The sequence below is a fragment of the Hypanus sabinus genome, chromosome 2, assembly GCF_030144855.1.
Source record: "Hypanus sabinus isolate sHypSab1 chromosome 2, sHypSab1.hap1, whole genome shotgun sequence".
NCBI classification, from domain to species: Eukaryota; Metazoa; Chordata; class Chondrichthyes; order Myliobatiformes; family Dasyatidae; genus Hypanus; species Hypanus sabinus.
Window position 1 is genome coordinate 52,329,187 of NC_082707.1, and position 25,833 is coordinate 52,355,019.

General features: G+C 39.7%; 1 protein-coding gene across 3 annotated transcripts in view; it reads right to left on the minus strand.

Moving 5' to 3' along the window:
* LOC132378770 (mitofusin-1-like) overlaps positions 1 to 25,833 on the minus strand; it is a 123,912-nt gene that overhangs the window by 47,182 nt on the left and 50,897 nt on the right. For all 3 annotated transcript variants that reach the window (XM_059945939.1, XM_059945931.1, XM_059945923.1), the window contains 7 exons: positions 22,797 to 22,959; positions 15,549 to 15,673; positions 14,479 to 14,587; positions 7,550 to 7,657; positions 7,188 to 7,341; positions 6,524 to 6,591; positions 1,804 to 1,925 (listed from right to left, as the gene is read on the minus strand). In XM_059945939.1, the coding sequence (XP_059801922.1) occupies positions 1,804 to 1,925; positions 6,524 to 6,591; positions 7,188 to 7,341; positions 7,550 to 7,657; positions 14,479 to 14,587; positions 15,549 to 15,673; positions 22,797 to 22,959 (849 nt within the window). The remainder of the gene's footprint in view (positions 1 to 1,803; positions 1,926 to 6,523; positions 6,592 to 7,187; positions 7,342 to 7,549; positions 7,658 to 14,478; positions 14,588 to 15,548; positions 15,674 to 22,796; positions 22,960 to 25,833) is intronic.

A 25,833-nucleotide genomic window follows, 5' to 3' on the forward strand; every position in this document is an offset into this window, starting at 1 on the left:
TTGATTGGACAGGATATGAAAAGTTATGGGGAGAAAACAGAATAGGGTTGTGAAGGAAATGAATCAGCCATGTTGAAATAGCAGACCAGCCTTGATTGGCTGAAAGGCCTAATTCTGCTCCCAAGTCTTATGGTCTTAAATCAATGTTCATGCCTTTAGGTTGGAGGCTACCCAGACAAGATATGAGGTATTCCTCCTCCACCCTGAGAGTAACCACATCGTGGCAAAAGAGGCAGCCATGGACTGATGTGTTTGAATGGCAATGGAGATTGGAATTAAAATGTTTGGACACTGGGAAATTCCGTTTTTGGTGGATGGAGCAGAGGTGCTCAACAAAGCAGAACTCCAGTTTACATTGGGTGTCACCAAAGTAGGAGAAGGTACATCAGGAGCGCTAGATACAAAAGACAACTCCAACAGATTTGCAGGTGAAGTATTGCCTCACTTGGAAGGACTGTTTGGGGCCCGAAATGGATGCAAGGAAGGAGGTAAATGGTCAGGTGTAAAATTTCTGGCACTTGCAGTGATATACTTCCCAGTTTTTAAACTCTAACCCTCTTGTAATAAACACCTACAAGCCACTTACCTTTCACTTGCTGCATCTGCCATCAAATTTCATCATTTAGATAATGGTTTGTCTTTCGAGTCTACTTATCAAAATGCATGACCTAATGCTTTCCACACATAAAGCCCCACTTCTTATGTTTTCATGCAATCTACCTTTATCCTACTATATAGTCCACATTTTCTCACAAAAGGCCCTTACATCCCTTTTTGCATATTATTTTTGTTATCATTGATGCAAGTGTTGTTATAACGTATTCCTCATTACTTCCAAGTCCCTTCCTGCTTGGGAGTCATATAAACCTGCAGATTGGAGAGCAGAGACCAAAATTCCTCATCCAATTATTTTCCACCATAACCTTTTCTGTTACCAACCAATTTGTATTGAAGGCTATTATTTTTTAGTGAGCAATAAAATCATAAGGGCACAGATGTGGTGAATGCACGTAATCTTTTTCCCCCAAATAGTGGAGAAATTAAGAACTAGAGGACCAGGTTTTGAGTGAGAGAGAGATTTAAAAGTTACCCAAGAGGCAACTTTTTCAACCAGAAGGTCGTCAGTATATGGAATGAGCTGTTATAGGGAGCAGTGAGGCAAGTAAATTAACAACACTGAAAAGGAATTTCGGCAGGTACATGAATGGGAGAGGTTTAAAATAATATGGACCAAGCACCAGAAAAAAATGGGACTAGCATAGATGTGAATCTTTGTCAGCAGCGACCAGTTATTTGACTATATAAAGAGCTGAGGTGATTGCCATTATTTTGCTACAGATTTCAGTGTGCTGAAAAAGGGTTCCATTGTTGTTGCTAGCATTCTCTTATTCCAAAGCTTTCCTATGGTAGTGGAATATCTAGTGTATGGTGATTGTCTTGGCATGAGTTGATAGGCAAAATAACCTCCTTCTGAAACAATTCAATGAGTTTAATTCCGTAAACTGAAGAACTCAACAGCCAAAGACAATATTTGCATTATGGCTATTGTTGCAACGCAAGAAATAACCAATTAAGTCGATACATATCATTGCAGTCTATCCATGCTTGGATTAGCAGGTCAAGTGATGGGACAGGAAGAATGGCCTAGGGAAATGAAATTTACTTTAGGGCTTTGTCAAATTTAATTTTACGCAAACAATTAGAGATTCACTTTAGCATCACTTATTCAAATCCCAGATAATGAAAAAGCTCCCCAAACTAATTCCTTGTAATGTAAATTCAGACGCTGGGAGTTTTTCTTACCTTTTGTCTGCTGCAACCACATTGATGGAGTCCATGATGTTTTTCACAGTGTCTATGATCTGTTTAGCTCTGATTGTGTGTTGCTCAAATTTTGTTTTCACTGCTGAGTGCGAGATACACTCCTGCGAGGTCCAAGCAGGAACACATTACTGTGAACTTCATATTGCTTACATTGGACAATTATAAAGATATGCTGAGATACAGACTTGCTGCTGATTCTAAACAAAATGCACAGAAGCATCAACAGAACAAGCATTAAATAAAAGTTAAACCAAATAAAAGTGCAAAAAAAACAGCAGCAAGGCAGTGCCTTAGGCCAAATATTTGTATTCACAGTAATGTGTTTAAAAGAAAATTACATACTGTATAAAAATAATGTTTATGATAAGTAAATGCAATGAAAACTATGTTTGACATACTTGTCAATAATGATTAAATTATGTTTCCTCATACAGAGCATGGTACTCATTATGGAAGGCGTAGGCGCCTGCAGCTCTGGTGATATGTTCTAGCTGGGACAATTAACATGAACTTCATTATCTAAAAAACACACACCTTCTCTTTTTATTCCTGTTGTCATTTTTAGCACACTTCTCTCATTATTGTTTGCATTTCAAATGTCATATAATGACATCAAGTTTCAGCTACAAAATCTGACTACAGGATGGGCTTTTTAACCAGTGTGAGAACATTCAGTTTGCTTCACCAACATTTTCAGAGCTTTGCTTTCATACATTTTAAAGGAAAGTTTAACCATTCCTTGCAAATTCTTACCAGTTATTTTCTTTTTCCTTTACTTTCCTTTGTACTATTGCTGAACCTCCCCTTCTCCTTTCAAACTGGTGGCAGTTGCACTTCAAAAATACTTATGATTATTGCATTAGAAAAACCCAAGTCCAAAATTGCTTCACAACTATCAGAACCTGTATGTGCTATCAATGGGATTCAACTGAAGAATGTATTAATGGAAGCTTCACTTGAATATTGTCTATGCACCACATCCGCTTTCCTTCTGCTTGACGAACTTAACATGGGATGCCATTCTTCTTAAGAAATCCCCTCAGGATTAAAGGTGATTTGCTTCCACACATTCTTTTGGAGCTTAAAGGTAACTTATGCGACCAATGTGAAAAGCACATATTTTCCTGCAGATGGCACAGGAGGTGCCTAACAGTGAAGGCAGCTGAATAGTTTGATAACATGTTCTTATTTGCCTTTAGTACAGCTTTTCTGTGTGCTCCCCAAACATAAACTCTAAGTTATCAGTATCGTATCAAACATACCTTCTCCATCATGAGAAGCGATGAGCCAAAAATTCCCATCAGTTAATGGGGATCATCTTTTTCTATGAACCCTTTAAAAATGTTCTTCAATCTTGTTGCCTGCTCACTTTGTAATCTCTTCTCATGACAAAGATCAAAATAGTTTCTGTTTAGGAATTTTATGTTGGGTAAGTGAAAAACATAGTTTGGCCAAATGAATGAATAAATGTAAAGCTGGCCTGGAAAAGAATGCTGACACTTATCCTTCCAGTGAATTTAATGGATTCAGTGTTGGTGGTATCTTTCCAGTGTCTTGCAAGATCTGCCATTGGTAGATCAAATATTAGAAACATGCAGAACGGCAAGGACCATTGCTGTCTGGTAGACTAAGAGGTGTGTGCCAGGTTTAAGTTGCTGATCGCCAATTTTCAAACATAGCTGTCCTCAGTCAGCCAAAGACTATGCTGATGGACTGGTGAACTTCATTCATTAATATCATCAAGATAGCTATTGGCAGCTGGCCACATTTCCAAGTTAGCCATCCAACCTAAACAAGTGGCTAGGAACAACATCCCCCAGACCTTCAGCAGCAGGAACATGGCAGGAGCATGATACAGCATGATGTGCACTGGGTGGAAATGTACCCAGTAGATCAGGGTCACGTACACAACTGGAATGCATTGGGAAGAGGCCCAGATGTGCAGCCAGTGCACAGACAAGAATGGGACCAGATGGATAATGGTATACAACTACTTAATATGATCTTTCAACTGTTTCAAATTTGCTACTTTTTCCTGCTAGATTGGCAAAGACAGAAATATAGTTAAATGGCATTGTAACTTCTACATCAAAAACTATACTTATTTTTAGGAAGTCTAACAGATATAAACTAGCCATATTTCTCCCCATTCTTAACCACTTCAGAAACAATAATTATCGATTTGCTCCTAGTACAAAGAAGTGATACTGGAAGTCAAACATGCTTGTCCAATATAATTTTTGAGAGAAAACAGAAGGATGAAAATAAGAACAGAAAGCATAATAGAATTTCTCAGAGCACCTCATCGAAGCAGATCTAGACTTCAGCAATGAATACAAAATGTTGACTAGTAAGTTACACACAGTTAAAGAACAGCTATAGGAAAGAAGAAAATTCTCAAAAGAGAAACTGAGATATGGTTAGTTAAGATAGCAATCAACAATTTCTATAATTTTAGAAAACAATGGAAATTGTAGAAACTTGACTTCTATTTCAAGATCAACATGCTAGATTTCAATTCAGAACCTCTAGAGCACAATCCTGAATACAGCTGTTTAAAACAGAATATGAGCTTAGCACATGGAATGACATTTCCCTATGTCACAGTGTCATTTTTAAAAATTTTTGCAAAATGAGAAAAGCTATCAAGTATAACTTTTATTTCCAGGAGGTAAAATTTAAATCTCATGTTGAACAGCAACATAGCACTGCTTGCATTGAGACAGCAAAGAAATTTATAATATTGTTGCAAATATACATTACATTCACTACTTTGCTGGGAGACAACAATGGAAGCTGCACAATTAATACAACATAGGAAACTGTGGGCATGCAATTAATCTGTTATATGCCAAGTTCATTTTCTAATTTAGAACAGTTTTATTCAGAATTGTGTTTTGGAAATTCTGAATTGAAATCTAGAAATTCTTCTCCTGGCCACTTGTAAACAGTGCTTCGCAAGCACATGGTTGTTTAACTCCATTTTTATAACTTGCCTATACTATTTTCTGGGTACTTTGAACCACCAGTGGTCCTTTTAAGTGTTTACGTGGAAGTACTATTAGCAAAAACTCATAACTGTGGAAAATAATAATGATCATGGAGTAGCAACATAATGAAAATTATAATTACAATCATTGTTGAGATAAGGACAACCAATGGACGATTCTTGAAACAGCAGATAAACAGTTTCTTCCATTGAGAACTCTGGATAAGTACACGGTTGGCAAGGGTATGAAGGGCTATGGTCCAGGTGCAGGTCGGTGGGACTAGGCAGAATAATATTTGGCACAAACTAGATGGATCAAGGGCCTTTTTCTGTGTTGTAGTTCCCTAAGACTCAATGCTAAGTGAATTTATGAGGTTAAAAAAAAATACAGGCAGTGCTTCCTTAATATTGCTATTGAGCTATTCAAAAATGTGATGCCAACTGAAATTATGTGATGTGGTTCCTTTTCCAAGTCAAGATTAGGGGACAAGTGGCTGGGGACGGTTTGGATCGAATGGTTTAGGCATCTGAGAGTCATAGGGCAGTTTAAGGACTGAGGATTAGAAGATAATGTTAACTTCTAATGTTTCAAGTTTATAGTCTGCTGCTGACTTGTAAAGACTTAAGAGCTCACAACAATAATTGAGCTGATGGATACCATTAAATGAGAACCAAGCCTCATTTGGTAATACCATGTGAAGTTAACAACTAGGTAATAATGAGTTTAAAAATTAATGGTTTCCGTCAATAACATTTGATCAACTGTAAATGAAACAGATAATTTCCTGCACATCAAAGTCTGTTGATGAAATAAAACCCAAAGATATACTAATTGAGAGTTGGTAATAAATTCTATATGGACATAAAAGTGCATGGAACTGCACGTAAGCTGGCAAGATAATGCATCCATAGCAGATGGAAGTACTGTTTAAATGCAAACTTGTAGAAGCCAGTTAAGTAAAGGGATTAAGGGACTCTGCTTAAAATTTATTTGAGGTAGTCAAAAAGTAGCAGAATACTTCATTTAATCACAAATGTTACTAGGTAAATTTTAAGTATCTTGAAGAATACATAAAAATCGTTTGCATCAAGTTCCACAAAAGTAACAGAAAGCACCTAAATGTTCCTTCTATTGAAGGTAATAAAAAGAAAAAAAATACAAAGAACAACCGAATAGTCTGCAACAGCATAAATTGATGACTGTTAGGCATTACAGAGGTTTATGGTCCCATGTTCTGACATTAAATGCAATTGAAGTATACTTGTGGCTAACTTTGCCCACAATTTTTGCCTTCCTCTTGCCCAATATTGTACATAGACATAGGTTAGAAATATGTTTACATTCAAGCCTGCTTATGTTCTCAATACTTTTACTCAAAAGCAAACAATATTTTAAAGGTCATGTCTGTCAATTTCAGTGTAAGATCCAAAATGTCCTTAAATACCAGTTTATAGTATTAATTATACTAAAGCTACAACTCATGCCTTGAGGAAGCAATAACCACTTCATGATATAAGCACAATTTAAGGAGCTCTGAAGTTATTAAATCAAGTTTCTAGTACTAAATATTTCAATACAAACATGTACCAACGGTTTATTTTTCAAATTGTACATAAATTACTTCATTTTGCAAACAAACCAGAAAGAACTGAAATCTTTAAATTATTAATTTTTGAGGCAAAGTTTAAAGACAGCTACCTACTGCATACCTCAAACTGGTGCTCAAAATTTTGAAATTCAAAAAGTCTAGCCTGGAATCCATCTGCTAGTGCACCACCTGAAAGTTAAATACCACCAAAAAAAGTTGCTAATTTTTTTATTATACAAGGATGAAGTCATAAAAAAAACATATATATATGATTATAAAAGTGACCCTTAAAGGATATTTAGACATGCACACGAACAGGTAATTGGGGGGAGTGGAATTCAGATCGCAAGAAGGCACTTGGGAATAGTTTAATATGTCTTCATGGTTGGCACAGGCGTCATTGTCTGTAGGGCCTATTCCAGTGCCATGATGTTCTATGTTCTCTAAGTATTGATTAAGTTAACAGGCAAGGACACTTTCCAAAAGAATTAATTCCAAATTTGTTATCAATCAAGGCAAATCACATATAGTATAATAACAGAAAAAATTGGTAACGCATAGCATTTGTTTAATACCCTTAGCATAGACAGTCACTTAAATTCAAATGTACAATTTTGTGATTTACATATCTCTATATGTCAGTTAGTTACTCAACCTAAAAAAAGTTTTGAGTTTTCTATATGGGCTATTTCATAACAAATTAAGGACACCAATTTGGAATAGGCCATTTAATTACCCTTTGGGGCACCACAGTAGCATATTACAGTGGAGAGTACCACACTTACCACCTTCTGGCATCCCTTGAGCTTTATGAATTCTGGCATTTACAGCCTCCTTGGCAGAAATAAAAAATATACGATTCTCAGCTTGTGCACGATCCATTACTCCAAGCTCATTAACCAGGAAGTTAATACAGCGATCAGTATGCTGCTGACGCACCTAAATTATAAAGAAAACACAGACTTAAATATCAGCAAAATTAACAGATTTCTATTTTCTCATAGTCTGTTATCACAACAATAAACATACAAAGCAATTAGCCTGTATGGCTATTCAATTCAGCATTTAAGCATGATTATTAACATATTTAATTAAGACATCATTCATTCAATAACAAATTATAATGCACTGTCCAATTGCAACTTACTTCATCCATGTATTCTGGCTCAGAAGCAGAAGCATCCCAACGATTATTCAAGATGAAAATATTCGGCTTGGAAAGTCTCTCATTAACTTTATGAAAAAAATGTTTTTCCTGAAAGTGACATAACTAAATCATTAGAAATATTTTGAATATCTGAAGTTTACAATAATATTTAAAATTCTAATTTTGAAAACATTTAAAACTGATAATGTTATACGACATAACATTCTGCTATCACATCAATTTGCAGGTTTTTTCCCTATGAACAGAGAATGAAAGGCATGGAATGTGATCAAGCTGATATGTAGACTACCTGCAGTATATGACAGACACTTCAAGTTGCTGCTGCAAAAAATATTAAATACATAGTGATCAACTCTGCCAGGTGCATTGAGGACAGGGTCCAATCAGAATTAATATCACTGGTATATGTTATAAAATTAATAGTCCTGCAGCAGCACATTGCATTACATACTTTAAAAACTAAATTACAGTAAGAAATACATGTAAATTAATTAAGTAATGCAAGACGATCAAAAACAAGAGCAATAAATAGTAAGGTAGTTTTCATGGGTTCTTTGTCCATGGAAGAGGGGAAGAAGTTGTTCCTGAAATTTTTGAGTGTGTGTCTTTGGACTTCTGTACCTCCTCCTTGATTGTAGCTATGAGAAAAGGGCACGTCCTGGGTGATGGGGGGGGGGCTCTTAATGATGGATGCTGGCTTTTTGAGGCACCACCTTTTGAAGGTGTCCTGGATGCTGGGAAGGCTATTGCCAATGATGGAGCTGGCTGAGCTTACAACATTTTGCAGCTTTTGCTGATCCTATACAGTGGCCTCTCCATACCAGATTGTAATGCAAACAGTTAGAATACTCTCCAGGGTACATCTGTAGAAGTTTGCAGGAGTCTTAGGTGATATATCAAATCTCCTCAAACTCCGAACAAAATACAGTCACTGCTTTTGTAATTGTATCTCTTTGATGGATCTTCATTGATGTTGACACGCAGGAACTGGAAACTGTTCACCCTTTCCACTGCTGATCTCTCAATGAGGACTGGTGTGTGTTCTCTCGACTTTCTCTTCCTAAAGACCATGATCAATTCCTTGGTCTTACAGATGTCGAGTGCAAGGTTATTGTTGCCACCACTCAACCAGCAAATCTACAAGGACTCTTCATCTTATGTTTTCGATAATTATTCCATTTTTGTATCTGCAAAATTTGATGTCTTCTGCATTATGGTTGTTTGTCCATTCTGTCGGGCACTATTGGATTCTATTATGTTTCTTGGGTTTTCAGAATATGCCCACAAGAAAACAAATCTCAGGGTTCTTTATGGTGACCTGTGTACTTTGATAATAAATTTACTTTGAACTTTGATCTATCCAGCTCCTGTATGCCTCCTCATCACCATCTGAAATTCTGCCAACAATAGTTGAGTCATCAGCAAATTTATAGATAATGTTAAAGCTGTGCCTAGCCACACAGTCACAGGTGTAGAAAAAGTGGAGCAGTGGACTAAGCACACAAACTTGAGGTTCGCCAGTGTTGACAGTCAGCGAGGAAGAAATGTTATTTCTGATTTGAACTCAATGTGGTCTCTCAGTGAGGAAATCAATGATCCAGTTGCAGAGGGAGGTACATAGGAACATGTTTTGGAGTTTGTTGATTAGAACTGAGAGTATAATTGTGTTGAATGCTGAACTGCTATAAACAGCAGCCTGGTGAAGGTATTGCTATTGTGCTGGTGATCCAAGACCAAGTGGACAGTTAGTGATACTGCATTTTCTGTAGCTGTATTGTGGCAGTAGGCAAATTGTAGTGGGTCCAGGTCCTTGCTTAGATCAACCTCTCAAAGCACTTCATCACCATAGATATGAGTGTAATTGGGTGAAAGTCATTGAGGCAACTCACCCTGCTGTCCTTGGGTACTTAACCATAGAACACTACAGCACAGTACAGGCCCTTCAGCCCTCCATGTTGTGCTGACCCATATAATCCTTAAAAATAAAAGTACTAAACCCACACTACCCCATAACCCTCCATTTTTCTTTCATCCATGTGCCTGTCCAAGAGGCTCTTAAATACCCCTAATGTTTTAGCCTCCATCGCCAACCCTGGCAAGTCATTCCAGGCACTCACAACCCTCTGTGTAAAAAAATCACAGATGTCTCCCCTAAACTTCCCTCCCTTAATTTTGTACATATGCATTGTATGATTGTTGCCCTTTTGAAGCAGGTGAGAACCTCCAATGTCAGCAGTGAGATTGCAAATATCCTTGAACACTCCCCCCATTTGGTTGGCACATGCTTTCAGTATCCTGCCAGGCCAGACATCTTGCAAGAGTTCACCATCTAGAAAGATGTTCTGATGTTGGCCTTTGAAACAGAGATCACTGGGTCATCAGATGCTGCAGGGATTCATATGGATGCAGTTTTATTCTCCCTTTCAAAGCATGCATAAAAGACATTGAGCTCACCTGGCAACAAAGCATCACAGATATTCATGGTTAGGTTTTGCCTTGTAGAAATTAATGGCCTGCAAACCAAACCAGAGCTAATGTACATATGATTCCATCTCTCACTTCAATTGCAATTGATTTTTGCTTTTAAAATAACCTTCTGTAGGTCATACCAGGACTTCATGTCCAGTTCTGGATCACTGGTCCTGAATGCCACAGATGTAGCCCTCAGCAGACCATGAATTTCCTGTTCAGCTACGTCTTTTGCTGGTATGTCCGGTATGTTCATGAAGGCACATACTCTTCCACACGTCTTGATGAAGTTGGTGACAACTGTGGCATATTCATTCAGATTTGAAGACAAATCCCTGAATACCTCAAGTTCAAATTCAATTGTCATTCAACCATACATGAATATCCATGAATACAGCCAAATGAAACATCGTTACTCTGGGGACAAGGTGCAAAACACTATACTAACAGTCATACCCAGCACAATGCAGACATAAGATAGCAAGTGCATATATCAGTAAAATAGTCACACAAAAAAAATACCCCAAGACCCCGAGTCCATGAATGATGCAGTAGTCTGCATTCAAACACAACACGGCTAGTCTTCTATCACGCAAACACTGGGCGTGGCACTGACTCCAGCTTGGACACTGCGCTACACCACCCCCAGCACTCCAGTGGAGTGCACCAACTCCAATGCCTCTCTCCTGGGCAGCTATAAACAGGTGGCAATGAGACGAGCCCTAGTCCTCACTACAACAGAGCACACTCAGCATCCCCACCACCTGCCCCTGCTGTCTGCCAATAAATCAGTGAATTAACCTGCAGCATTCCACATTAACAATGCCCAACAGGGTCTAGTAATCACAATAAAAACAACCAAGACAATCACTCACTATTAGACTATACAGCACCTTCATGCGCCGACTCCTCTGATGCCTTTATGATGCAGGCAGCAGCATGGTCCACACCTAGTCCAGATCCTGCAGTTTTTCCGCCAATGAACAACTCGCTGATGGGGTAGACCTGTAGTTCTTTAAGTTTTAATGTCCAGCAGGGTCTTGTGATCATAAAATTGTTTAAAAAAAGACAATTGCACCTTTGGTTGGTCCCATAGTAGCTGATGCATTTGAGCGTGCTGCCATCTTACCAGATTGTCCCTTCCATCAACAGTCCTGGAAGCGCTTCTCCACCTCCCTTGACCATGCCTTCTCAGTCCTCACCACTGGTGCTGCAGTCTTTAGTCTCTGCCTGTACAGCAGGGTTAGAAGCACAGTGAAGGAATTCAACTTTCCAAAGTGTGGGCCTGGGATAGCACATTAAGCATTCTTCCCAGTGTTAAGCTTGATTTGTAGATCAGCAGGGGAACGAAGAGAGGGTTTAAAACCACGATCAAAAAGCACTTTCATTGCGCCTTTAAACTCAGCGCGCATCTTTAAGGTCTGGGGTGCAAAATCTTCCACAAAGCAAATGGTTGTATCCTGGAAAATAAAAGAACCTCTGCGACGTGCCTCTACGATCAGACGGTGTTTTACCTGGTATTGATGGAAGCACAAGATTACTGGTTGCAGGTGGTTGCCCAGAATTCCGGCGGGAACATGGACACGGTGTGCCCGTTCGAGCTCAGGCGGGTTCAGAAGCAAATCTTTCCCGAATATCTCACAGAGAAAAACTTCACTGTTGATCCCTGTTCGGTGGCCTCTGGCAATCCAAGAATTCTAAGATTGCAGCGTCTGCTGCGATTTTCGAGATCCACTGTTTTGAAAAGGAGTTTGTTACACTTTTCCTCCAAGATGGAACAGAGAGTCTCCAAGTATCGAACACGACTTTCCAAATCTTCAGAAGTCGAATCGATGCGAGATAAGTGTTGGCATGTTTGCCCACCTTGTCGTTGATCTGATCAAGCTTGTCCAACTGTTTGAAAGCGATTTGGAATTCCTTTAAAATTTCATCTCGGAGCTGACCGAGCGCAGCCAGGGTCTCGTCTGAGAGAGCCGTAGCTTCCTTTCTCCCGGATTTAGAGCTCTTGCTAGACATTGCAAGTTAGATGTGTTCACAGGCAAGTAAGAGGTACCGAAAAAGTTCCCAACTAAGGTTTAAAAAATGGAGACATTTAGTGCAAAGATAGCGACAGTAACGGAACAAAAGTTCGGAGCAGCTAAGCAATTGCCATCTTACCGGAAGACCCACTAAGCATTCTTAATGGTGGTATAACAATGGTCAAGTGTCTTGGCTCCTCTAGTTCAACAGGTGATATGTTAGTGGTGGTTGTTCAAAGACTTCTTCAACATGGCTTGATTGAAATTCCCTGCAATGACAAGGTAGGCAGCCGGGCGCACTGATCACAGTGCTCAGCACCTCCAGTGCCTGCCTGATGTTGTCCAGAAGTGGAATTACACAGCTATCAGGGTAACAGCAGAAAACTTCCTCAACAGATAAAATGGTCGACATTTCACTGCTAGATGTTCCAAGTCAGATGACCAGGAGTGAGACAAAACCGCCACATTTGTGCACCATGATGAGTGAATCATAAAACATTATTCTGCCTTTAAAAGACTCAGTTCTCCTGCCTTTGCAAAGAATGGTAAAGTCATTGGGTTGCAGTGTTGTGTCCGAAATGGTGGGTGTGAGCCATGTTTCTGTGAACCCAAGGACACAGCAGTCCTTGATGTCCCTCTTATAAGGCAATCTTGCTCTGAAGTGTTCATTTTCTAGATACCGTACATTTGTCAGCAGGATAGTCAAGAGTAGGGGGAGGCAATGTCTAAGGCCTCTGAGCTTCAATCGTACCTACAGAATGGCTTGCATGCCATGTATCTGTTTTTTTAAAGGGGAACTGCACTCGTGATCTGAGTCTGCAGTCTAGGTTCCACTGATTTTGAGTATTGATAGATATCTATATTGTACCATGCAAAGGGTCCTGATACACATCTAGCTCCTCAGGTTTGTGTCAACCATGGAGGACTAATATATTTGATTGATTTTGCTAGCTTTCTCTTAAACTAGGTGAAGGCTTATACTGAATATTTGTTATTTAAACAAGCTGAACAGTAATGTTTCTGTAACTTGAATTTAATTGTATTTGACTGTTTCCAAATGCCTTTGATCATTTAGAAACACTGGAAAAGCCCTTCATACAACATGACCTGTTAGAACAGGCATGGGCAAACTACGGCCCGCTAAGCTTTTTAATCAGGCCCACAGAACTTGATGAAATTATATTAATAAACCTTGTTAACGTTTTCTTCCCGCAATTCTGGCGTTTTCCCAATAGATGACGCACTCTATATACATTGACCTTTGTTGAGGTGCAGCGTATTACTCCACATTTGCGCTTTACTTTGTGACCTTGTGGCGACCCATTTCCTGGCACATCAGAACCGGCTCACAATTAGCCAGCGTTCCGGCTAAGAGAGATCGCCTGCGGGGATTTGCGAGCACAGAGCTCCGCATACCAGCACGCTCTCCCTGCTTTGTCATTGTGCGGGTCGTTGAGTTTTGGCACAGGGGCAATTGAATAAGGAGCAGAACAAGTAGACCTGCATCTCCTACCGTTTTTGAAATAAAGACAGTCAGGAGGAGAGTGATGATGATAATATCTTGAAGGATAACAGAATTTTCAGTGCTTTAAAATAATAACTGTTACTATTAAAAAAAGCTGTATTTTATTCATTTAATTTTCAGTGTTTTAAAAGTCATTTCAATAAATAGCTAAATACCATGGGACTTCAAAGACAGATATTTTGTTGTAATGCATTTGTTCATTTTCAATTGAAATTAAAGCACATGTTTTCTACATATCCCATGATATTTTATTTTCTCTTATGAGGTGTATTACCAAAACACTCCGTCCATCTGCTCCTGGTCCGGCCCCCCTGTCAAATTTTAGAACCCTTTGTGGCCCTCAAGTCAAAAAGTTTGCCCACCCCTGTGTTAGAAGGTTATATGGTTGAGCCTTGGTTAAGATCTTGTTCTCAGTGCAAGCAGCCAGATTACCACTAGCAAACTACTCCACCTCGTGCAACAATCAGCAAGACCAGCAGATGTTGGTCGCTAGGTTTCATGAGCCTGAACCAAGCTCAAAGTGATTCAGTCATTATTTTGAATGAAGGCATAATGAAATTAAGTACCAAGCTTGAATTTTTGGAATTCTCTAACCAAAAGATGTTCGGATGCACAAATTAACTGATGTGTGGACTTCAGAGATCTGGAAATAGAAGAGCAAGCCTAAGGGGCTTTTATCTGCCCCAATATTCTTTATACGGTAGTTTTGTCCAATTTAAACTTGAATTTTGTTTATACAATTTGCCTAGTTTTCAACAACCGCTAGATTATATTCATTTATTCACACCCTGTATCTTTAAGAGTGTTGGAAAGAAAACAGTGGAAAATGTAAACAAATGATAATCCTTCTGATAACTGTCTTCAAATTGTGCCAAGAGTAAAAAGCATTCACTTACTGTTTGCATTAGTGTTGATTCAGAATTTGCAACTAACACAAAGACATCAGCATCTAGGCAGAATTTGTCAATCCATGAATCCAACTCAGTGGTGACATCAGTACCAGGGCTACAGAAGAAAACATCAATTGACACAAATACATATAACATGCATTCGGAAATTTGTAAATTTTTGAAATGAGCATAACGGCGATTAAATAGAAATTGCAGAGTATAATGTTGTGACTTTCAATGCTCACTATCATAATTAAATCTGACCGCAACTTGTAGAGGAGACACATGCATAGATATCAAAATAAATGCAGAAATTGTAACTTCATCTTTATCAACTAACCTGTTCCAAATAAACCTCAAACTTTCCACTTGGTGAGAGAGGCACAACTGAACTTTAATATTACATTAAGTTAAAACTATTACACAATGTCTCTGTAATCAGAAAATATTTTATGCAGGAATTCAGATTCACTTACAAGTATTTATCATAGGTACATCAAATCATACAGTGAAATGTGTCATTTGTATTAACAACCAACAAACTCAATGATACGCTGGGGACAACCTGCAGGTGTTAACGCACATTCCAGTGCCAACATAGCATGCCCACAATGTTCAACAGCAGGGAATGAACTTTTCTCAGCAATTTTTAAATTTCAGAATTCTCTAGTTTTTTCTTAATTTTTCTGGATATATTTCAGTTTTTAGCTTAATATTCAGTAAATATCACCATTTTTATTTAACTCTGTAAAGTATTTAGCTAGTTAAAAATTAGTGTCTTTTACTTCCTTATTTGATGGGAGTGCTTCATGATTGGCTGCTTAGCTTTCTTGATGCCAACAATGTGGATGAACACAGATCTCTGAGCCACAAATTATGTCAAGACAGCTGAAAATCATGTCAGAAAACAATTTCTTCAAAGTCAGCAGTGACCACTAATGCTTAATCCTTGACTGTAGAAATCATACCAAAAAAATCAGATAGCGTTTGAATGTTTCAAAAATTAAGAAACTATGTGTCCTTATTCAGCTGGAGCAGTAAAACAACGAAGAAACAATATTTTGAACTGATCAGACCTGTCCATTAACACCAAGTCGTCTCGTAGAAGAGCACATTTCGATTTTGGCCAAAAAACACGAACTAGACATCCAGCATCTAAGTATTCATTCTGATGTAAAGCATGTGCCAGCTGATTCACAGTCTAAAAACAGAGATATATTCAGTCTATGTAAATGCACATTGTGCTATGAAATTCGCAATAAATAGTGTGATTTAAAAGGCAAAAATATATGTAATACCACCAAGACAAATAGACAGGACTCAAGAGAAAAACACTTTAATACCTAGGTTACTTCATAAAAACAGTAAATATAAAAATATAAGGCATCTCTCCAAAGACACAGATACCTACACATTCTCCTTTATAATTAATACTAGCTAATATATTCATTATATACAAATTTTATATAGTTTTAATGAGAAAGAAAATCTACAAAATACATTTAAAACTTGTATTTGCACACTACTGTATATATCCCAAATTAGCTTTAGTTCTATTGCAATTCTCTCTAACCTGATCTCTCCCAATCAAGGCAACAATGTCAATTTCCAGTTTTGTCCCATTTTTTCCTCCAATTCACTGCCCTTTTGTTCCCATTTAAATGTTTCTGCTCACACAAACTCCTCTTCTCTACATTCACAATCACTACTGTGTTGCCTTTATGGCAGTTATTTAGTTTATAATATTTTCGCTTAGTAATTCATTTGTTAGCATTCTAGTTAAAGTTAGGATTGTTTAAAGTAAATTCATTGCTTGTGAGATATCGCGGCATGCGATGACATCACATCCGGTTTTGCCGCGTCCTGTGGGAAAATACCGGTTTGGAGAAACAGGAAGGTGGGGGTCGAGACATGTGCGATATAGTGAGAGCAACGCTGTGAGTTATGAGATAATCGATATGTTGAATTAAAATGTTAACGCCGATCTTGTTAAAATTAACGATGGTCGATAAGGTTTATGTTTTCGTTAGTTAAAGAGTTGCGGATAGTTTGCGTTGAAGTGTATTTAAAGCAGTCAATGGCGTAGGTAGATTCTGACTATATGCTGCACTTTAATGTAATGTAGTAGTTGTAGTTTTACTTTTGCAATTATTTACCATGTAAATGTAATATTAAGGAGGAAACAACTGCTGTACAAATCTTGTATTGTTTTGTCAACAGTTTTCACCATACGCTAATGTGGAAGAGTGAACAGTAAACGGTTAATCTTACTGTGATCCTGTCGTCATTGACAAAGATTTAACTCGATGTTTAGTTCAGCGTTATCTTACACGCCGAGTGAGAACACTACAACTACATTGCAAGCCTTCTATTGAAGTAAATGTTGCAAACTTTTATTAAGCTTTGACCTTCGCCTGGTCAGGGAGAGTGAGGAGGTGATAGAGAGGAGTTACAGGCAGGTGGTCACTCCGGGACCACGGGAGGCAGATAGGTGGGTTACAGTCAGGAAGGGGAAGAGGCAGGTACTAGAGAGTACCCCAGTGGCTGTACCCCTTGACAATAAATACTCATGTTTGAGTACTGTTGGGGGGGACAGCCTACCTGGTGGGAGTGACAGTGGCCGAGCCTCCAGCACAGAGGACGGCCCTGTAGCTCAGAAGGGTAGGGTTAGAAGAAAGAGGTCCATAGTAATAGGGGACTCAATAGTCAGGGGCTCAGACAGGCGTTTCTGTGGATGGTAATTTGCCTCCCTGGTGCCAGGGTTCGGGACGTTTCTGATCGCGTCCAAGATATCCTGAAGTGGGAGGGTGAAGAGCCAGAGGTCGTGGTACATGTAGGTACCAATGACATAGGAAGGAAAGGGGAAGAGGTCCTGAAACGAGAGTATAGGGAGTTAGGAAGGCAGTTAAGAAGAAGGACCGCAAAGGTAGTAATCTCGGGATTACTGCCTGTGCTACGCGACAGTGAGAGTAGGAATAGAATTAGGTGGAGGATGAATGCGTGGCTGTGGGATTGGAGCAAGGGGCAGGGATTCAAGTTTCTGGATCATTGGGACCTCTTCTGGGGCAGGAGTGACCTGTTCAAGAAGGACGGGTTACACTTGAATCGTGGGGGGACCAATATCCTAGCGGGGAGGTTTGCTAGGGCTACAGGGCGGACTTTAAACTAGTAAGATGGGGGGGCGGGAGACTATTTGAGGAGTCTATGGGAGAGGAGGTTAGTTCACCAGTGGAGCAAGTAAATAGACAGTGTGTGAGGGAGGAAAGGCAGGTGATGGAGAAGGGATGCGCTCAGCCCGAAGATGTAGGGGAGAAGAAAGAAAAGGATAATAAATTTGAATGCATTGTTAGGGATGGAAAGAGAGGAGGAGATGGAGAGCATCTTAAATGTATCTATTTTAATGCTAGGAGCATTGTAAGAAAGGTGGATGAGCTTAAAGCGTGGATTGATACCTGGAATTATGATGTTGTAGCTATTAGTGAAACATGGTTGCAGGAAGGGTGTGATTGGCAACTAAATATTCCTGGATTTAGTTGCTTCAGGTGTGATAGAGTAGGAAGGGCCAGAGGAGGAGGTGTTGCATTGCTTGTCCGAGAAAATCTTATGGCGGTGCTTTGGAAGGATAGATTAGAGAGCTCCTCTAGGGAGGCCATTTGGGTGGAATTGAAGAATGGGAAAGGTGCAGTAACACTGATAGGAGTGTATTATAGGCCACCTAATGGGGCGAGTGAGTTGGAAGAGCAAATGTGTAAGGAGATAGCAGATATTTGTAGTAAACACAAGGTGGTGATTGAGGGAGATTTTAATTTTCCACACGTAGACTGGGAAGCTCATTCTGTAAAAGGGCTGGATGGTTTAGAGTTTGTGAAATGTGTGCAGGATAGTTTTTTGCAACAATACATAGAAGTACCGACTAGAGATGGGGCAGTGTTGGATCTCCTGTTAGGGAATGCGATAGGTCAGCTGACAGATGTATGTGTTGGGGAGCACTTCGGGTCCAGTGATCACAATAGCATTAGCTTCAATATAATTATGGAGAAGGACAGGACTGGACCTACAGTTGAGATTTTTGATTGGAGAAAGGCTAACTTTGAGGGGATGCGAAGGGATTTAGAGAGAGTGGATTGGGTCAAGTTGTTTTATGGGAAGGATGTAATAGAGAAATGGAGGTCATTTAAGGGTGAAATTATGAGGGTACAGAATCTTTATGTTCCTGTTAGGGTGAAAGGAAAGGTTAAAGGTTTGAGAGCACCATGGTTTTCAAGGGATATTAGAAATTTGGTTCGGAAAAAGAGGGATGTCTACAATAGATATAGGCAGCATGGAGTAAAGGAATTGCTCGAGGAATATAAAGAATGTAAAAGGAATCTTAAGAAAGAGATTAGAAAAGCTAAAAGAAGATACGAGGTTGGTTTGGCAAATAAGGTGAAAGTAAATCCGAAAGGTTTCTACAGTTATATTAAAAGCAAGAGGATAGTGAGGGATAAAATTGGCCCCTTAGAGAATCAGAGTGGTCAGCTATGTGTGGAACCGAAGGAGATGGGAGAGATTTTGAATGATTTCTTCTCTTCGGTATTCACTAAGGAGAAGGATATTGAATTGTCTAAGGTGTGGGAAACAAGTTAGGAAGTTATGGAACCTATGACAATTAAAGAGGTGGAGGTACTGGCGCTTTTAAGAAATTTAAAAGTGGATAAATCTCCGGGTCCTGACGGGATATTCCCCAGGACCTTCAGGGAAGTTTGTGTAAAAATAGCAGGAGCTCTGACGGAGATCTTTAAGATGTCATTAGAAACGGGGATTGTGCCGGAGGATTGGCGTATTGCTCATGTGGTTCCATTGTTTAAAAAGGGTTCTAGAAGGAAGCCTAGCAATTATAGACCTGTCAGTTTGACATCAGTGGTGGGTAAATTAATGGAAAGTATTCTTAGAGATAGTATTTATAATTATCTGGATAGACGGGATCTGATTAGAAGTAGCCAGCATGGATTTGTGCGTGGAAGGTCATGTTTGACAAACCTTATTGAATTTTTTGAAGAAGTTACGAGGAATGTTGACGAGGGTAAGGCAGTGGATGTAGTCTATATGGACTTCAGCAAAGCCTTTGACAAAGTTCCACATGGAAGGTTAGTTAAGAAGGTTCAGTTGTTAGGTATTAATGCTGGAGTAATAAAATGGATTCAACAGTGGCTAGATGGGAGATGCCAGAAAGTAGTGGTGGATAATTGTTTATCGGGATGGAGGCCGGTGACTAGCGGGGTGCCTCAGGGATCTGTTTTGGGCCCAATGTTGTTTGTAATATACATAAATGATCTGGATGATGGGGTGGTAAGTTGGATTAGTAAGTATGCCAATGATACTAAGGTAGGAGGTGTTGTGGATAATGAGGTGGATTTTCAAAGCTTGCAGGGAGATTTATGCCGGTTAGAAGAATGGGCTGAACGTTGGCAGATGGAGTTTAATGCTGAGAAGTGTGAGGTTCTACATTTTGGCAGGAATAATCCAAATAGAACATACAGAGTAAATGGTAGGGCATTGAGGAATGCAGAGGAACAGAGAGATCTAGGAATAACTGTGTATAGTTCCCTGAAAGTGGAGTCTCATGTAGATAAGGTGGTGAAGAGGGCTTTTGGAACGCTGGCCTTTATAAATCAAAGCATTGAGTACAGAAGTTGGGATGTAATGCTAAAGTTGTACAAGGCATTGGTAAGGCCAAATTTGGAATTTTGTGTGCAGTTCTGGTCACCGAATTATAGGAAAGATATCAATAAATTAGAGAGAGTGCAGAGACGATTTACTAGGATGTTACCTGGGTTTCAGCAATTAAGTTACAGAGAAAGGTTGAACAAGTTAGGTCTCTATTCATTGGAGCGTAGAAGGTTGAGGGGGGATTTGATCGAGGTATTTAAAATTTTGCGAGGGATAGATAGAGTTGACGTGAACAGGCTGTTTCCGTTGAGAGTAGGGGAGATTCAAACTAGAGGTCATGATTTGAGAGTTAGGGGGCAGAAGTTTAAGGGAAACACGAGGGGGTATTTCTTTACTCAGAGAGTGATAGCTGTGTGGAATGAGCTTCCTGTAGAAGTAGTAGAGGCCAGTTCAGTTGTGTCATTTAAGGTAAAATTGGATAGGTATATGGACAGGAAAGGAGTGGAGGGTTATGGGCTGAGTGTGGTTAGGTGGGACTAGGTGAGATTAAGGGTTCGGCACGGACTAGGAGGGCCAAGATGGCCTGTTTCCGTGCTGTGATTGTTATATGGTTACATGGTTTGACAAATTCTTCATTAGCATCCACTTTACATTGCTTTCTCACTGTATCATTGCTCTTTCATTCACAAAGCTCCACATCTCTTGTTCCCATCAACCCAACTCTCAACACCTTTACTAAGTTATCTTTAAATTCACAATTCTTTTACATCTGGTACGTCACTTATGATGCCTCTACTGTTGCTTTATTACATAACTGACCAGTAACAATTATACTCACCATTAAAAACACAAAATGCTGGCAGAACTCAGCAGGCCAGACAGCATCGATGGGAGGAGGTAGTGACGTTTCGGGCCGAAACCCTTCATCAGGAGTGAAGTAACATGGGATGGTGGAGAGGGGATAAGAAGTGAGGGGAGGGATGAAGTAGGGAGCTGGTAAGTGATAAGCTGGAGGGAAATGGGCTAGGGGGAAGGTGGAGAATTATGGGAAATAAAAGAGAAAGAAAGGTAGGGCTGGGGGGACATTATAGTGAGGGGGGGAAAAAGAGAAAGAGAACCAGACTAAAATAATAGATAGGGATGGGGATAAGGGGGGTCAGGGGTATCAACGGAGGTCTGTGAGTTGGATGTTCATGCCGGCAGGTAGGAGGCTACCTAGGCAGGAGATAAGGTATTGCTCCATCGACCTGCATGTGGCTTCATCTTGACGGTAGAGGAGGCCATGGACAGACATGTCAGATTGGGAGTGGTCTGTGGAATTGAAGTGTGTGGCCGGTGTTCATGCCAGCAGATAGGAGGCTCACAGACCTCCGTTGATACCCCTGCCCCCCCCTTACCCCCATCCCTATCTATTATTTTAGTCTGGTTCTCTTGCTCTCTCTTTTTCCCCCACTCACTATAATCTCCCCCCCCCCCCCCAGCCTTACCGTTCTTTCTCTTTTATTTCCCATAATTCTCCACCTAGCCCACTTCCCTCCAGCCTATCACTTCCCAGCTCTTTACTTCATCCCTCCCCCCCACTTCTTATCCCCGCTCCACCATCCCATGTTACTTCACTCCTGATGAAAGGTTTCGGCCTGAAACGTCGTCACTACCTCCTCCCATAGGTGCTGTCTGGCCTGCTTTCTGCCAGCATTTTGTGTTTTTATTTATTTCCAGCATCTGCAGATTCACTCGTGTGCCTTTGATATTTAGCATTATTGTTTCCAGCAAAGTAGGGATTTTTTCTTGTCTCTGTCATTCCTCAAATTAGAGCATTACTTTTACTCCTAAAGTCAGGGGGTACAAATTCTAACGTAAATAGAGCACAACTGTACCAAGTTCAAAAAAAAAATTACCCATTATAATTTGAACAGTTCCTTTGCATGCACTGGAATTTAGAAATAAAGTTCATTTTGAAGATACTAAAAAACTGTAAAGATATAAAGATATAGAAAAATTACATCTCATGGATGGACAATCTAGGAATATAGAGAGTAGTCTGGAAATAAGGACCAGACTTTCAAAGAGAAAGGTTGTTAGAAGTCTGCAACTCCGTCTGCAAATGACAACTCAAACTTAATCAATTATCTTAAATCTGAAATGAACAAATTTTTTGTTAACCATCTGCATTAAAGATTGAAGGAAAAGGTAAGCTTATTGAATAAACCAAGTATTCTATGCCTGTTTTTTTTTTGTTTTGTGAAGTGTTCACTGCATGGCTGTAGTAAAATTTAATCATCACTATGGTTCTATTAGAAACATGATGTCTAGGAGCATTTAAGGGAGTCAACCAAGATACCATATTAACTAAAGTAAATGTTATATATAATAGCTGTAGAAAAGTTAGGAAAACATTTCTTTGGGGATTGGATGAGATTTTGGTACGAGAGAATGAGATTGGAAGTGAGAAGAAAAATGTTTCTGGTGACCTATTAGAAACAAAGACTTCTATGGAAATCCTGATTGAAGATGTATCCTTGAGAAGATAAATCTTCTCCAAGACAAAGTTGCTGAATTAGAAAACTGCATTGTAATATACAGCATATTCACTCCAACATACAATTTATGTAAAAATATATTAAAACCCTACTGATCTCAATATCCATTCATTTCATGCATAAACAAGTACTTACTTTCACATTCTTCTTTTCCTCAGAGTCTTCAGTCATCAAATAAGCTTTGTCCCCTTCTGTTCCTTCAACACTTAGGAAACAGTTAGTTGTATGTCCAATGCCACTCGGCAGTACCTTGTCCCGTAACATTGCATTGATTACAGTACTCTTTCCATTACTCGTTCTATGAAAAACAAAATAACTTCAAAAAGTTCTCTTTCAATTCAAACAGAATTTTCATTTACATAGAAAATTTGCAATATTAAAATCTATTGATTCATTTTTTGGCAACAGTATCAAAACATGCTTGAGGATAGAAATGTGGATAACCAAGAATTGTAACTATGTTTTCAAAGTACAACATGTGGTATTAATCTATGAAAAAATAGCAGCAGCCTTCTACAGCTTCCGGAATAGATATAATACCCTGCATGGTAACACCAAGAGTCTAAAATTTTCTAAGCAATAATTAGTTTCCCTTTTTCCACATGTCTGGCCTTTAGGCTCCTCAGTGAGGAAAGTAAATATTTGCTGCTTTCATTTATTTGATGCACGTGGCCACGAAGCAAGTCCAATAAGCATTTCCATACAAGACCATAAAGATATAGGAGCAGAATTAGGCCATTCAGCCCATAAAGTCTGCTCCAATTATGGCTGAATTATTATTCCTCTCAACTACCTGCATTCTCACCATATTCTTTGTCCCTTTTACTGAGAACCTATCAACTTCCACTTAATACTCCCAATAAATGAGCATCCTCAGCCATCTGTGGCAATGAATTCCACAAATTTACCACTCTCTGGCTAAAGAAATTCCTCCTCATCTGTTCTAAAGTGATGCCCTTGTATTGATTCCTAGTCTCTTCCACTATGGGAAGCACCCTCTCTGCTCTATCTAGGCCTTTCAATTTACAAAAGGTTTCAATGAGATCATCCCTCATTCTTCCAATCTCCGGCAAGTACAGGCTAAGAGCCAACAAATATTCCTTGTAATTTAACCATTTCGTTCCCAGGATCATTCTCATGAACCTGCTCAGGACCCTCCCCAATGCCAGCAATGTTTTTTAGATAATGGGCCCAAAATTGCTCACAATACTCCAGATGCATTCTGAGCAATGCCTAATACAGCCTTAGCATTACATCCTTGCTTTTATATTCTAATACTCCTGAAATAAATACTAACATTGCATTTGCTTTTCTTACCACCAACTCAACCTGCAAGTTAACTTTGAGGGAATCCTGCACAAGGACTCCCAAGTGGCACGGTAGCATAGTGGTTAGCACAATGCTGTACAGTACAGCTGACCCAGGTTCATTTCCCACTGTTATAGACAATAGGTGCAGAAGTAGACCACTCGGCCCTTCGAGCCTGCACCGCCATTTTGAGATCATGGCTGATCATCTACTATCAATACCCAGTTCCTGCCTTGTCCAATATCCCTTGATTCCCCTATCCATAAGATACCTATCTAGCTCCTTCTTGAAAGCATCCAGAGAATTGGCCTCCACTACCTTCCGAGGCAGTGCATTCCAGACCCCCACAACTCTCTGGGAGAAGAAGTTATTCCTTAACTCTGTCCTAAATGACCTACCCCTTATTCTCAAACTATGCCCTCTGGTACTGGGCTCTCCCAGCATCTAGAACATATTTCCTGCCTCTATCTTGTCCAATCCCTTAATAATCTTATATATTGCAATAAGATCCCCTCTCAATCTCCTTAATTCCAGCGTGTACAAACCCAGTCTCTCTAACCTCTCTGCGTAAGACAGTCCAGACATCCCAGGAATTAACCTTGTGAATCTACGCTGCACTTCCTCTACAGCCAGGATGTCCTTCCTTAACCCTGGAGACCAAAACTGTACCCAATACTCCAGGTGTGGTCTCACCAGGGCTCTGTACAAATGCAAGAGGATTTCCTTGCTCTTGTACTCAATTCCCTTTGTAATAAAGGCCAACATTCAATTAGCCTTCTTCACTGCTTGCTGCACTTGCTCATTCACCTTCAGTGACTGATGAACAAGGACTCCTAGATCTCTTTGTATTTCTCCCTTACCTAACTCTACACCGTTCAGATAATAATCTGCCTTCCTGTTCTTACTCCCAAAGTGGATAACCTCACACTTGTTCACATTAAACATCATCTGCCAAGTATCTGCCCACTCACTCAGCCTATCCAAGTCACCCTGAATTCTCCTAACATCCTCATCACATGTCACACTACCACCCAGCTTAGTATCATCAGCAAATTTGCTGATGTTATTCTCAATGCCTTCATCTAAATCGTTGATGTAAATCGCAAACAGCTGTGGTCCCAATACCGAGCCCTGTGGCACCCCACTAGTCACCACCTGCCATTCCGAGAAACACCCATTCACCGCTACCCTTTGCTTTCTATCTGCCAACCAGTTTTCTATCCATGTAAATGCCTTCACCCCAATGCCATGAGCTTTGATTTTACCCACAAATCTCCTATGTGGAACCTTATCAAATGCCTTCTGAAAATCGAGGTACACTACATCCACTGGATCTCCCCCATCTAACTTCCTGGTTACATCCTCGAAAAACTCCCAACAGATTAGTCAAGCGTGATTTACCCTTGGTAAATCCATGCTGGCTCGGCCCAATCCTATCACTGCTATCTTGATATGCCACTATTTCATCCTTAATAATGGACTCTAGCATCTTCCCCACCACTGATGTCAGGCTGACAGGTCGATAGTTCTCTGTTTTCTCCCTCCCTCCTTTCTTAAAAAGTGGGATAACATTAGCCATTCTCCAATCCTCAGGAACTGATCCTGAATCCAAGGAACATTGGAAAATGATTGCCAATGCATCCGCAATTTCCAGGGCCACCTCCTTTAGTACCCTAGGATGCAGACCATCTGGACCTGGGGATTTGTCAGCCTTCAGTCCCATCAGTCTACTCATCACCTTTTCCTTCCTAATGTCAATCTGTTTCATTTCCTCTGTTACCATATGTCCTTGGCCCATTCATACATCTGGGAGATTGCTTGTGTCTTCCTTAGTGAAGACAGATCTAAAGTACTTATTAAATTC